The sequence below is a fragment of the Schistocerca nitens genome, chromosome 2 (genome assembly GCF_023898315.1).
Source record: "Schistocerca nitens isolate TAMUIC-IGC-003100 chromosome 2, iqSchNite1.1, whole genome shotgun sequence".
In the NCBI taxonomy this organism is placed as follows: Eukaryota; Metazoa; Arthropoda; class Insecta; order Orthoptera; family Acrididae; genus Schistocerca; species Schistocerca nitens.
The window spans coordinates 871486344-871500937 of NC_064615.1; the positions used below are offsets into that span (position 1 = coordinate 871486344).

The window sequence follows — 14594 nt, forward strand, 5'->3', positions numbered from 1 at the left end:
ATGTATTCTTGACACACACCATGTTTTGCAATTGACCTGTACACACTGCCAAGCAGCTTCATTTTAACAGCTTACTACATCCACCTCATGGAGTCCCTTGTATTAATGACTACAGCCTCATGGACCATATTACTCTTCCCAGGCGTATTATCAAAACAGTGCATATGTGCAACAGCATGGAATTTTCTTTTCATCAATGATAGTGAGAGTATTTAATCATACTGCCTTGCTCCCATTGTAATTATTATAAATTCATACATGGCTGTCCTTTAATCTGTGCTTTTCCTTTGTGTCTCGTGTGTGTTAAGGCATTAGTTAGTAAGTACACCCTCATGGATAGCACACCATTTCCTCACGTCTGTAGCAAGAGCATTTAATTATATTGTTTCTATCACATGTGATTAAGTTTAGAGTAAATTCATCCATGGTCACATCAACAACCTCGTCTAGTATTACGAACGATAGTGTTTTTGTTGTCACCATAACATTGCATGTGCTGAGTATGATTATTACTATGTGCTGATGTATATGTCTATGTTACAGAGACTGCCATGAATGTGAGTGCCTTGTTGATAGCCTTGTGTGTGATAAACGCTATTTACACCTCAAACTGCAAGCACCCACTCTACGTCACCCACCGTGACTTATTCATGGTTTGCATATGCCCTCTCTAAACCAATACAAACAGCCCCCTGAAATCATGTGTACATCGAAGGGTATTATGTCAAATGATATGGACACTTTCAAGCTAGTATCTAGTTTCACTTTGGTATGGACACCAGAACCAGGTGTACAATAGTTTCCATAAGGAGAGAAGTAGCATTTTTCTAAAACATCTGAATTTAGTACATTATCCTATGTAATTCTACTATATGTTATATATAGTTGTGTACAGTTCCAATAAGGGACCATCAAAACATTTCTGTGTCTTTTTATTTCACTCTGCAGACCCAGTGAACAGCACAAGTTGAGCTCATGTGTAGTGAAATAGTGAGGAATGTATTTCTCACAATATATTGCTCATAGTGTTAGCATATTTTTGTCCAACCCCTGTATAACACACCTGCTCAGTGAAAAGTGAGGAAACATACTGACAATTCACGTGATTGTCATAAGCTTTTTTCCCTGTCTTTTACAATTTTGACAATGACATGTCAGTTTGTCTCCAACCACATTTGTCTATTCAGTTTATTATTTATAAGTGATATTCTGACAAGTATAACAATTCTACTGATGTTTCACTTAAAATTTCACTTGCTCTGTTGATAATATATTCTTTTTTATTTATTTGTGTTTTGATGAAAGAAACTTAATTTGTCCTCTGTACAGTTTCTCTTTGCAAATAGGTTTTTTAACAGTAATCGTGGGTGCCCACAGAAGTTATTGCAATAGGGGACAAGATTCTATAATTTCTAGTTTTGGTGTAACTGATTCAGAAAGTTTGAAAATATGCAGTATCCCAAGAACTAAATTTTATGAGATGTACACAAAACTTACTGTATCTTAAACCATTGTTAGTTATCCATTTAATATGTTTAGGGCAGTTTACTTTGATACATAAATGAAGGACATCCTGTTATGAATATAGATGCCATTTTTTTATTCAGCAATCTGAAATTACGTTATTAAATCAAGATTATTCAATGTGTTATGAAATAAAGTTAGAAAATAGCAATATTTCTAAAATATTGGGTTCAAAATTAAAATTAAAAATCTGAAATAGAAGATTATGCTGCCTTGTTTCCATTGCGCTAGGAATACAAGCACCAGGGTGAAGCTCAATAAGGGCTGTATGAGAAAATGACAGAGAAAAGATCAGGAACTCTATTTTGGCACTGTTCAGTAAAGGTTTGCATCCATCTTGACTGCAGAACAGCACCACAACAGCCACAGCACCACAAAATCAGCATAATTTCCTGTGAACTGCATGAGAGAGACAGAGACAGAGACAGAGAGGGAGAGAGAGATAGAGAGAGAGAGAGAAGAGAGAGAGAGAGAGACAGAGAGGGATAGAGAGAGAGAGAGAATTTCAGGTATATAGTGACTGTATGTGAGGAGGGGGACAAATGCACTCTGCTGTTCCACACCCTTTTGGATTCGAATGACTTAAATTGACTTTGCCAAGCAGTTCTGTCTACCTGAAGAATTTACCCTGAAAAGCCTTAATAAACCTGCTGGAAACCACTAGAACAGATTGGACACAGCTTTTATTTGAAATGACAATGCTGGCCTTACCATTTAATCATGAGAATATTCTAGGTTTGAATATAATAAATTGCCTTGAGACAGAAAAGGCTCTGTCCACAAATCAATACACATTTAGAAGGCATCACTCATAAAAAAACAAAACTTGCCCTTTTCTCTCATGACAAGCAGCAAACCATAGATGAAGAGAAAGAGGCAGATTCCATGTTCCGAGATTCCCAGAAAGAATTTGATACAGTGTGCTGTTGCAGGCTATGGCTGAAGGTCTGAGCATATGGAATAGGTTCCCAGCTATGTGAATGGCTCTAAGATGTCTAAAGTAATAGAATCCAGCACATTGAACTTGATGATGAGTATTCATCAGAGACAAAGGTATCATCAGGAGTGCTCCAGCGAAATGTGATATTCTTGTTCTTGTTCTATTTATGCATAAATTTTGGGATGGGACATGGTGAGTAGCAATCTATAACTGTATGCTGATGGTAATGTCATATACAGGAAAGTATCATCATTGAGTAACTGTGGAAGAATACATGATGACTTAGAAACAATTTCTAATTAATGCGATGAATGGCAAATTGTAAAACATGTTAGTTAAAGCAAATGAGAAGGAAAAGAAATTCTGTTAATGTTCCAAAATAGTAATATAGGTGAGTTGCTTGACACAGTCAAGTCAATTAATTAACACTGCAAAAATAAAATGAAATGAAATGCTCATGTAAGGACAGTAATATGGAAGGTGAATGGTCAACTTCAATTTATTGACAGAATTTTAGGAAGGTGTAACTCACCTATAAAGGAGATCATGGATAGAGCACCAGTGCAATCCATTCTTGATTACTGCTCAAATGTTAAGGATCCACATGATGTCAGATTAAAGGAATACATTGAAAAAATTCAGAGGCATGCAGCCAGATTTACTACCAGTAGGTTCAATCAACAAGTGAGTATTACGGAGATACTTTGTGAACTCAAATACAAATACATGGAGGAAAGAGGATGTTCTTTTCATAAAAAAACTGTTGAGAAAATTTAGAGAACCAGCACTTGCAGCTGACTCCAGAACAATTCTACTACCATTGATGTACATTTTTCATAAGGATGACAAAGACAAGATAGTGAAATTAGGGCTTGTACAGAGGCCTATAAACAGTTGTTTCTCACTCACTCCATTTGCATGTGAAACAGGAAAGAAACTGACTAGTTGTGATGCAAGATACCCCCTGCAATGCATCATAGGATTGGTTTGTGAAGTGTGTATGTAGATGTAGATATAATTTATTTTCGACTAAAGAGAATAAAATTATATTCAGTATCATATTATTTTTGTTTCAGAATGGAAAGGAACTATCTTCTGATGATTATACAATCTCAGGTATGTAAATTAAATTAGCAATAATATTTTTATATCAACTGCTTTTCTCTTGTAATGCCTTGCATCAGCCTCTCATCTTCTGTCAGCTGCCCCCCCCCCCCCCACTCCCCCCCCCCCCCCCCAAATATTGATCTTTACATTTAACAATTGTGCTATATTTTTTGTAAAATCTCTATAAGTAGCCAATAAGTTTCGAGATATCTTTGACTTCCTACACTTTCTGCACTTAGGAATAGTTGTAGTAGTACTCAGGAGGTTCTAACTGAGAAAGAATGGAACTGAGGTGTGTGGACAGTGACAATTTAAAAGTAGCGGAGTGTGTTATTTGTATATTTCTGCGTGCAATTTTGTGTTAAGGAATAGTGATCATTAATATCTTGAGTTTAAATTAAAAATCTGGGCTTGGTAATAATTCAATATCATGATTGAATGTGATGTGAATGTGGAACTGTGAAATTATATCTACGGGGATTATGCTAGCTTCAATAATAACAGGTTAACTTAACAGTATTGTCATGTTTATTTCATGTAATCTGCTTCTTATAATGTAAGATCATTCAACATTCCCTTTCCTACACTTTTTACCTTGCTGAATTTTCCTCAGCAAAAGTTATTCATACTCATCGGATTTTAGTAATGTCACGATGCAATAAATCTTTATAGTTACTGTTTTGCTGTTTTCTTCAATTTGTTTATTATGGCACAAGTATGTTCATGATGCACCTTTATTACCAAGAGTCTCATAAAAGAAAAAGAAGAAATAGAAGTGCAAAACTGTATATGATGTGATAAAATATGTAGAGAAGAAAACCTAAGATGAAGATAAATTAAATAAAAATATATGGATCAATGAAACTGAGCACAACCTGGAAAGACATTTTCATGTATGATTTTAGCATGATGTTAAAAAGGGGACAAATGTATAGAGATTATAGAGTATTTGAAATAAGTGGTAAAATATGCATGAAGAAGCAGAAAAAAGTAAAGAAGCAGTAGCCCCTAGCTTTCTCTGATCACGGACAAAAGTAAACATTGGAAATATGTCAACCATTAAAGATACAAGGAGCTATGTATGACGATTCTGTTATTTTGCACATTCATACCAAATCCATTGTTTTAACAATTCTCACTGTTGAAGTACACTGAGGTGACAAAAGTCATGAGATATCTCCCAATATTGTGTCAGACCTCCTCTATGTCAATGATCTTATGTACAACAAGTATTGCCAAACTACCCTCCAATTTGCAGATGATACAAACTTCCTTATTAGTGGTAAAACAGAAGAAAAACTTAAAGACTCCGCTATCCAAACAATGAACAGTGTAGAACAGTGGTTCAGCTACAACAAGCTAATTATAAACAAAGAAAAGACAGTAGCACTGAATTTCTATAATGTAAAAGGAAGACACCACCCAAACATAGAAATAGAACTTAGGGACAGAGTTCTTGAAAGTGTTGACAGCACTAAACTTCTGGGACTCTGGCTCCAGAACAACACAAAATGGGAGGTACATATTGAATATTTGCAAAGAAAACTAAGCAATGTTGCAGCAAAGCCAGCCTGTTAAATGTATACTACTCCTATGTGCATTCTGTAATTAAATATGGCATAATCTTGTGGGGCAATACAACAACAAATATTAAACTTTTCAGGATGCAAAAGAGAATACTAAGAATTATTGAAGGGGTAAACAATACGAAATCGTGCAGACCCATATTCAAAAAACTGTCAGTTCTTCCTCTTCCTTGCATTTTTATCTATGAAACATCAGTTTTCATCAAACAACATATCGATAGACACCCAGATATCTTATTAAAAAATGAAGATATACATGCACACAATACAAGGCAAAAATCTGACCTTCATGTGAAACAGGTGAGAACATCATTGTGCCAAAAAGGCACACTACACACTGGGATAAAGATTTTCAATAATCTACCTAAACATATTAAATCAATAGGTAAACTCTGTAGTTTTAAGGCTGAAGTAAAGGCATATTTAATTGATCATTGCTTTTACAGTCTGACAGAATATATAAAAGCCAAACAACAAAAATAAAGATGCATTATTAATATTCTACTTTGTATGTTGCCTGTAATGTTTGTTGTATTTATGAATCTGTGCTAAATTACTTCAATATCTAGTCCTTAGGATTGCAATACAAACTGTATTTTATCTTGTAAATACCTAACCATGTCCAATATCCTTGTATATATTCTATACATATAGGATTTGAAGGACTAAATAAAATAATAAAAAAATAAAATAATAAAACTGAACGTGCAATAGATTTAAAAAGTCATTGGAAGTCCTCTGCAGCTATCCATAACTGAGAAAGTGTTGCCAGTGTAGGATTTTTTGTAAGGACTGATCTCTTGGTTATGTCCCAGAAATGTTTGATGGATTACCAAATCACTTGCTCAAACTGTCCAGAATGTTCTTAAACCCAGTGGTAAACAGTTGTGATCTGGTGACATGGTGCATTGGCATCCACAAAAAGTCCATTGTTTTTTGGGAGCATGAAGTCCATGAACGGCTGCAAATGGTCTCCAAGTAGCTGAACATAACAATTTGCAGTCAATGATGGCTGGACCAGAAAATCCAGCCCATTTCATGTAAAGACAGCCCACATCATTATGGAGAAACTACCAACTTGCACAGTGCCTTGTTGACAACTTGGATCCATGGCTTCATGGGGTCTGTGCTACACTCAGACCCTACTATCAGCTCTTACCAATTGAAATTGCAACTCATCTAAACAAGCTACAGTTTTCCAGTCTTCTACAGTTCAAACAATACGGTCACGAGCCCAATAGAGGTGCTGCAGGTGATGTCATGCTGTTAGCAAAGGCATTCATGTTGGTTGCCTGCTGCCATAGCTCATTAATGCCATATTTCACCACATTGTCCTAATGGATACATTTGTCATACATCCCACTTTGATTTCTGCAATTATTTCACAGTGTTACTTGTCTGATAGCACTGACAACTTTATGCAACTGTCGTTGCTCTTGGTCATTAAGTGAAGGCTATCAGCCACTTCATTGCACATAGTGAGAGGCAATGCCTGAAATTTGGTATCCTTGGCATGCTCTCAATACTGTTGATCTCAGAATATTGAATTCCCTAACAATTTTTGAAATGTAATGTCTCACGCATCTAGCTTCACTACTGCATTCACAGTCTGTTAATTCATGTCATATGGTCCTAATCCATTTGGAAACTTTTTCACTTGAATCGCCAGAGTATAAATGACAGCTCCATCAATGCACTGCCCTTTTATACCTTGTGTACATTGTACTACCACCACCTGTGTATGCAAACATCACTATCACATAACTTTGGCTCCTCAGTGTACAAGATCTGAACTTTGGTGCTTCCCATGCCTACTTTGAATGTGTGAGATTTGAACTTAATGGCAGCTCTGCTACTAAATGGATTAAGGCAAATTCTACTATGGAAACTAAAATGACATGGCATTAAAGACATTCTCCTACATTTAATGGTGTCTTTTCTTTACATGACCAAACAGAGGGAACAAATGGTGCAATGGGAATAAAACTAAATTAGGAATGGGGAATCCCACAAGGTTTGGTGATTCTATGTTTTATCTACATAAATGAATTACCTGGAACATTTGCGGAATCTTGAAAAACTGTAATATTTGCTGATGACACAAGGATACAGATAAAGGACTGAGACACATTCCTATCAGATATAACCAGGAGAACAACAAAACTGGCTTACAACAAGGTCACAGAAAACATCTTAAGTCTTAATGTTACAAAGACTCATGCAATTTCTAACAAAGCAAAATGATTCACAGGAAACAGATGTACAGATTCATTCATTTATTTATTGAGCATCCATTTTATCATATACACTCCTGGAAATGGAAAAAAGAACACATTGACACCGGTGTGTCAGACCCACCATACTTGCTCCGGACACTGCGAGAGGGCTGTACAAGCAATGATCACACGCACGGCACAGCGGACACACCAGGAACCGCGGTGTTGGCCGTCGAATAGCGCTAGCTGCGCAGCATTTGTGCACTGCCGCCATCAGTGTCAGCCAGTTTGCCGTGGCATACGGAGCTCCATCGCAGTCTTTAACACTGAGAGCATGCCGCGACAGCGTGGACGTGAACCGTATGTGCAGTTGACGGACTTTGAGCAAGGGCGTATAGTGGGCATGCGGGAGGCCGGGTGGACGTACCGCCGAATTGCTCAACATGTGGGGCGTGAGGTCTCCACAGTACATCGATGTTGTCGCCAGTGGTCGGCGGAAGGTGCACGTGCCCGTCGACCTGGGACCGGACCGCAGCGACACACGGATGCACGCCAAGACCGTAGGATCCTACGCAGTGCCGTAGGGGACCGCACCGCCACTTCCCAGCAAATTAGGGACACTGTTGCTCCTGGGGTATCGGCGAGGACCATTCGCAACCGTCTCCATGAAGCTGGCTACGGTCCCGCACACGGTTAGGCCGTCTTCCGCTCACGCCCCAACATCGTGCAGCCCGCCTCCAGTGGTGTCGCGACAGGCGTGAATGGAGGGACGAATGGAGACGTGTCGTCTTCAGCGATGAGAGTCGCTTCTGCCTTAGTGCCAATGATGGTCGTATGCGTGTTTGGCGCCGTGCAGGTGAGCGCCACAATCCGGACTGCATACGACCGAGGCACACAGGGCCAACACCCGGCATCATGGTGTGGGGAGCGATCTCCTACACTGGCCGTACACCAATGGTGATCGTCGAGGGGACACTGAATAGTGCACGGTACATCCAAACCGTCATCGAACCCATCGTTCTACCATTCCTAGACCGGCAAGGGAACTTGCTGTTCCAACAGGACAATGCACGTCCTCATGTATCCCGTGCCACCCAACGTGCTCTAGAAGGTGTAAGTCAACTACCCTGGCCAGCAAGATCTCCGGATCTGTCCCCCATTGAGCATGTTTGGGACTAGATGAAGCATCATCTCACGCGGTCTGCACGTCCAGCACGAACGCTGGTCCAACTGAGGCGCCAGGTGGAAATGGCATGGCAAGCCGTTCCACAGGACTACATCCAGCATCTCTACGATCGTCTCCATGGGAGTATAGCAGCCTGCATTGCTGCGAAAGGTGGATATACACTGTATTAGTGCCGACATTGTGCATGCTCTGTTGCCTGTGTCTATGTGCCTGTGCTTCTGTCAGTGTGATCATGTGATGTATCTGACCCCAGGAATGTGTCAATAAAGTTTCCCCTTCCTGGGACAATGAATTCACGGTGTTCTTATTTCAATTTCCAGGAGTGTACAATGATATAGGAGTTGTCATGTTACATTATATGAGTTTGTAATTATACAGTAAATTAATAACATAGGCCTTCGGTGGTAAAACATATATAAATATATATCTCATGCAGCGTATAGTAGATAATAACAAAACAAACACTAATTAATTATTTATAGTGCATACTATTACATACATTTGTTTTTCAGATATGACTTATCATTATCATTGACCACTCTAGTAGAGAATAACAGAACAAACAATAATTAATTAATTATAGTGTGTACAGGCAGACTATTTTCATACATTTGTTCAAATATGAATTATCATTATCATTGACCACTATGTCACTATGTTCTGAAAATCCATGTACTCTGTAACACTGTAAAAACATTATCTTAATAACATTTTTTAAGCTCTTTTTAAAAATGTAAGACTTTTCTATCTTTTTGATGCTTAAGGGAAGAGCATTAAAAAGGAATTTGGGGTGATATATTGCACTTTTGTGATATTGGGCTGTTTTGTGTGTTTCTCTGTGGAAATCATTCCTGTGTCTTGTTGGGTAGTCATGGCACTCACTATTTAAAGAAGAAAATTGGGGGTGAGATTTGAAAAAGCAGATACTTTCGTAGATATATAAAGATGGAAGTGACATTATTTGAAATTCTTTGAAAATTTCCCTGCAGGGCTCTCTTGGTGCAGCTCCTTCCATTATTCTTAATGCTCATTTTTGAATAATGAATGACCAGTTTGCCAGACTTGAATTACCCCAAAATAAGACACCATACCACAACAGACTATGCATAAGAGCATAATAAGCACATATTACTGTTTTTTCACTGCAGCATTTTTTTAGCATTCTGAGTATATAGCAGCATTTACTTAGCTTTTTATTGAGCATTTCAATATGTTTATCCCACTTTAGATGCTCATCTAACCAGATACCTAAAAATTTTGTGTTTGAAGTTTGTAAAATCTTCTGTTCACCAAGTTTCAAAACTATATTGGGCTTTACTTTATTCGATACATGGCTGAAATTCATCCATACTGTTTTTTTTTCTCATTTACAGATAAACAGTTATCTCTAAACCATTTTCCTGCTTCTTCTTCTGTTACTTCTACTTTGTGTTGCAAGTCAGTCTCATTTTGAGCTTTGGGTCCCAGCACCGAACCTTGTGGCACTCCACTACTAACTTTCTTATATTCTGAAAAGTAAGAGGTTCCTTCGTGAACTATTTCTACTTTCTGGTATCTGTCTGACCGGTATGATTTAAACCAGCCGCGAACAGTACTATGTACACCATAGCAATATAGTTTCTCAAGCAATAATTCATGATCAATAACATCAAATGCCTTTGATAAATCTAAAAACACCCCACAATTTACTTTGTAATGATCTATAGAGATCAGGAGAATTTTAGGAAATTATATACAGCTGTTTCAGTTGAACTATTTTTTCTGAAGCCATTTTGCTCACTGACTAATATTCTACTTGTGTTCAGGAATTATGCATTATTCTTTCAATAACTTTTGAGAAGCAGGATATCAAGGATATGGGTCTGAAGGTTTTTACGTCATTAGGATCACCATTTTTATATAATGGTTTTATTATTGACAGCTTTAGTTCTTTAGGGAAAGTGCCAGTGCTGAAAGAGGCATTAATTATGTCTACAAGGGACGAGCAATATTTATGCTGTGTTTAAGTACTTTATCTGGAATGCCATCAGTGCCACAAGACAATTTATTTTTTAGTTTGTTGATTGCATTCTGTACTTCTTGTACACTTACAGGGTATAAGAACATAGTTTGAGGATTTTTGCAGATTTTATGTTTAATCTTTGTTTGTCTTTGGGTTTTTATGAGGCTTTGTACAATACTTGCATAATGAAGGTTGAATATATTGGTAAACATAAAGGATCACTTATAGATAATGGGCACATACTAAATGAGGCTCCATGTGTGAAATTCCTAGACATCCAGATGGATAATAAAGTAAGGTTTCATCAGCACAGGGTTATGCAAAGCAAAAAGCTCAGTTCTATGTGATTTGCACTTAGAAATCTTCCCATTGTGTTGATATACAGACGGGATTAATTAATAAATTCATTTACTTGTCCTTTGTACTCCATAGATCCCATAAAGAAGAAGAATCTTCATTAATGTGCAATGTGTTGAGATATACATTACAAAAAAGAGAATTAAATCACAGATCATATCTGTATTCTGTATTAAGAATAAACTATTACTATACTGCTAGATGCTATTCATATTTGTGACAGCTATGGTTAAGCAAGTAAATTAGAAAGGAAGCTGCTGTTTTTTTTAAAAAAAAGAAAAAAAAAGAAAAAAAGAAAAAGCTGCTACCTCCTCAGTTGTACTAAACACCTTTTGTTTATCTCATTTTGGTAGCTGAAAATTTACTTGATTACAATGGTATTTTTCACAGAAAATTGTTACTTACAACTTTAAGTACTGAATCCTTTTTGCAGTACATTCTTACTTTGCTACATTTCCTGCTACGAGCCATGTAGTTAACAGAATTTTTCAGACTCTGAATCTAGATGCTCGAATGATCTTAGAAAGAGTGGTTCATGAGGTAAGTTTTCTTTTGAATTTGTTTGGATTTCCAAGTTCTTGCTTTCTGTTAGTTGAGAGCCCATCAAATATCCATGTGCCACATGATGTAACTCTACTCAGAATCTAGGAGAAAGAGGCCAATTCCAAGCGACAATTAGTTTTGTTTCTCATAATTTGATAGTCTAGGTAAAAGCAAATTTTTAGTAGCAGCAATTAAAAGCCTTTAAGGAGCAAGTGTATTGGGAAGTGAGTAATAGAATTCCAAGTTTGTTAAAATTGCTTTTAGAAAAGGCATGGTTGTCATCAGTATTTTTATTGCATGCTTCTGCTGAGTTAACACCTTATTTACTTAATGTGTGCAGCCTCTGGTGATAATTCTGTAAGACAACAACAAGTAAACATATGCAAACTAAGCAAACACTCTCACCTTCAGGTCAACACTGAGAGATGTAAAATGGAAATGAGCGTTTGGCGTCATTGGCTGGGAGGCCCCTTACAGGGCAGGTCCGGCCACCTTGGTGCAGGTCTTATTACATTCGACACCACATTGAGCAACCTACACACCGGATGGGTTGAAATGATGATGAAAACAACACAACACCCAGTCCCTGAGTGGAGAAAATCCCTGACCCAGCTGGGAATCGAACCTGGACCCGTTAGGACAGCAGTCCGTCACGCTGACCATTCAGCTATTGGGGTGGACAACACTGAGAGATGCTTCTATGGTTGAAACATGCTGAACTGCTCTGACTGATCAGTTTATCTGTGTTGATTCCTTATTAACTTTTTGTACAATTGGACCCAAAAGAACTTTACAGTGTAGCGTAGTTTTCTATTGATCATGATGGGAACTGTTGCGTGTGGTGACTTGCATAGAGAAGCAAAACTGTGAAAATAAATCTGTCAAAGCAGTTCCTCTACATTAGTATGAGATACTGAAGCTTGAGGCAGTCCAACTAGCTATTAGAGTGCCACAGTAGGTCAGTAGAACAAGTAAAAACAAAAAACATACAAAGGCAATATAAACTATGTCTGTAATGCCAAGAGAAAACTGTGAGAACATAGTCGCAAGTGATGCTGCATTTACTGGGACTGGGACTGTTATGGGGAGGTGTTGAAGGCATCTCCAGTGAGCAGGGGAGGGCGGCAGGGCTTGCATGCTCGAATGAATTCAGGGACTTTGCCATTGGTAGCATAGATAATGGCAGGGTCACCCAAGACAGAATGGTCCTGACAGAGAATTCAGATGCAATGTGTCCTACAACATAGGATAAGGAGGTCTTGAGAGGCACGGGGAAGCCAGCTTCCCTAAAGGAGTAAACCTCGTACAAATCCTGGTCCTCCAGGTTGTATATTGACCATGGGCTGATGATCCCATGTCAGAAAAGACATGCTGTTACATATCTCAAAGACAGGAACAACCATACTGATGATATGAGGAACAATTCATGCAAGGAAGGGGATAACACAAACAGAAAACTGACATACAGGGTGTCCCACTCAAACCTCCCTGATTTCAAGGACCCAGGAGAGAAAAACACAGTAGACATGACAATGAAAAATGCACCACATTATAGAGCATCTCATAGAATTTAATTCCCCCATCAGAAGTGCCAAGTATTGTCACCAGAGTACAGCATGGTCACATGAAGTGAAAATGGTGACTCGACAGCACCGTGCGCAAGCAGTAGTGTGGTTTTCAGAAACAAAATCACTGATTATTGTGCAAAGAAATTATCGTTGTATATATGAATGTGATCCACCTGATGTGAAAACAATTAAGGAATGGTATAGGAAGTTTCTGGCAACAGGAAGTATTCTGAAACATTCTGGCAGTGCACATTCCATAGTTTCAGAAGAGACAGTGGAGGATATCAGACAAACGTTTCTCAGAAGCCCATGTAAATCAATTCCTCAAGGATCTAAACAACTTGATGTACCTCAAACAACACTGCATTGTCTAGTTCACCAGCGTTTTTGTACGTGTGCTTACAAAGTCCAAATCCCACAACATCTGACACTGAACAACAAGCCACGCCAACAGCAATTTGCTGTGGATATGCTGCAGCGTATTGATATGGATGCCAGCTTCCTGGAAAGATGTTTATTCTCAGATGAGGCAACCTTTCATTTATCAGGAAGGGTTAATAGGCATGATGTTTGGATCTGGGGTTCACAAAATGTGCACGTTGTCATTGAACATGTTCGTGACAGCCCTAAACTAAACAACGTCTGGTGAGGGCTAATGCACGACAGGATTGTTGGACTGTTCTTCTTTGACGAACAAACAGTGAATGGGTCAGTGTATCTGGACAGTTTGTGTACCCTCAGATACAAGACATGCAACCCAACACCATTTTTCAGCAAGATGGAGCTCCATCACATTGGCCAATGGCTGTTGGCAAATTCCTGGATAGGAAATTTACCAGTTGTTGGATTGGACACGGAGGACCCATCGCCTGGCCACCAAGTTCACCTGACAATACACCACTTGATTTCTTCATTTTGGGGATTCGTGAAGGACCGCGTGTATGTGACCAAAGTGGGCAACACTCTTATTTTGCAACATCATATCACTAATGCAATTGCAACAAAAACAGAGGAAATGTTGCAAAGAACTTGGCAAGAAATTGAATATAGACTCAATATTCTTCATACTACAAATTGCTCACATGTAGGGGTGTATTGATGATAAATAAATAAATTCTTTGAGATGCTCTACAATGTGGTGCATTTTTCATTGTCGTATCTACAGTGGTTTTTTTTCCTGGGTCTTTGAAATCAGGGGGGTGTGTGTGGGACACCCTGTATATCAGCAGGAATCGGAATGTAATGAGAAGTAATTTTATTACCAAGAAGTTTAATATGTAACAAAACAAAACAAAAAATTGCAAATGAACTTACATCTTTCACCTACTTTTCTACATAGTCACCAATGTTTTCAACACATTTCTCCCATCACAGTACCAGTTTCAATATGCCCTCTTTGTAGAAGTCCATTTGGTCGGAGTAAGCCATCTATGAGCTACTGATTTCACCTCTGCATTTGTCACAAAGCATTGGCCAACCAGGAATTTCTTCTTGGGACCAACAGTTGAAAGTCCAATGGTGCAAGGTGTGATGGATGCAGGAGCACCTCCCACCCAAAGTTGGCA

At 38.4% G+C, this 14594-nt stretch overlaps 1 protein-coding gene across 1 annotated transcript in view; it reads left to right on the forward strand.

Annotated features, from left to right (window-relative positions):
* Nucleotides 1–14594, forward strand: part of LOC126237152 (uncharacterized) — a 235017-nt gene that overhangs the window by 38735 nt on the left and 181688 nt on the right. Inside the window, exon 2 of the mRNA XM_049946997.1 lies at nt 3541–3580. Coding sequence (XP_049802954.1) covers nt 3541–3580 — 40 coding nt within the window. The remainder of the gene's footprint in view (nt 1–3540; nt 3581–14594) is intronic.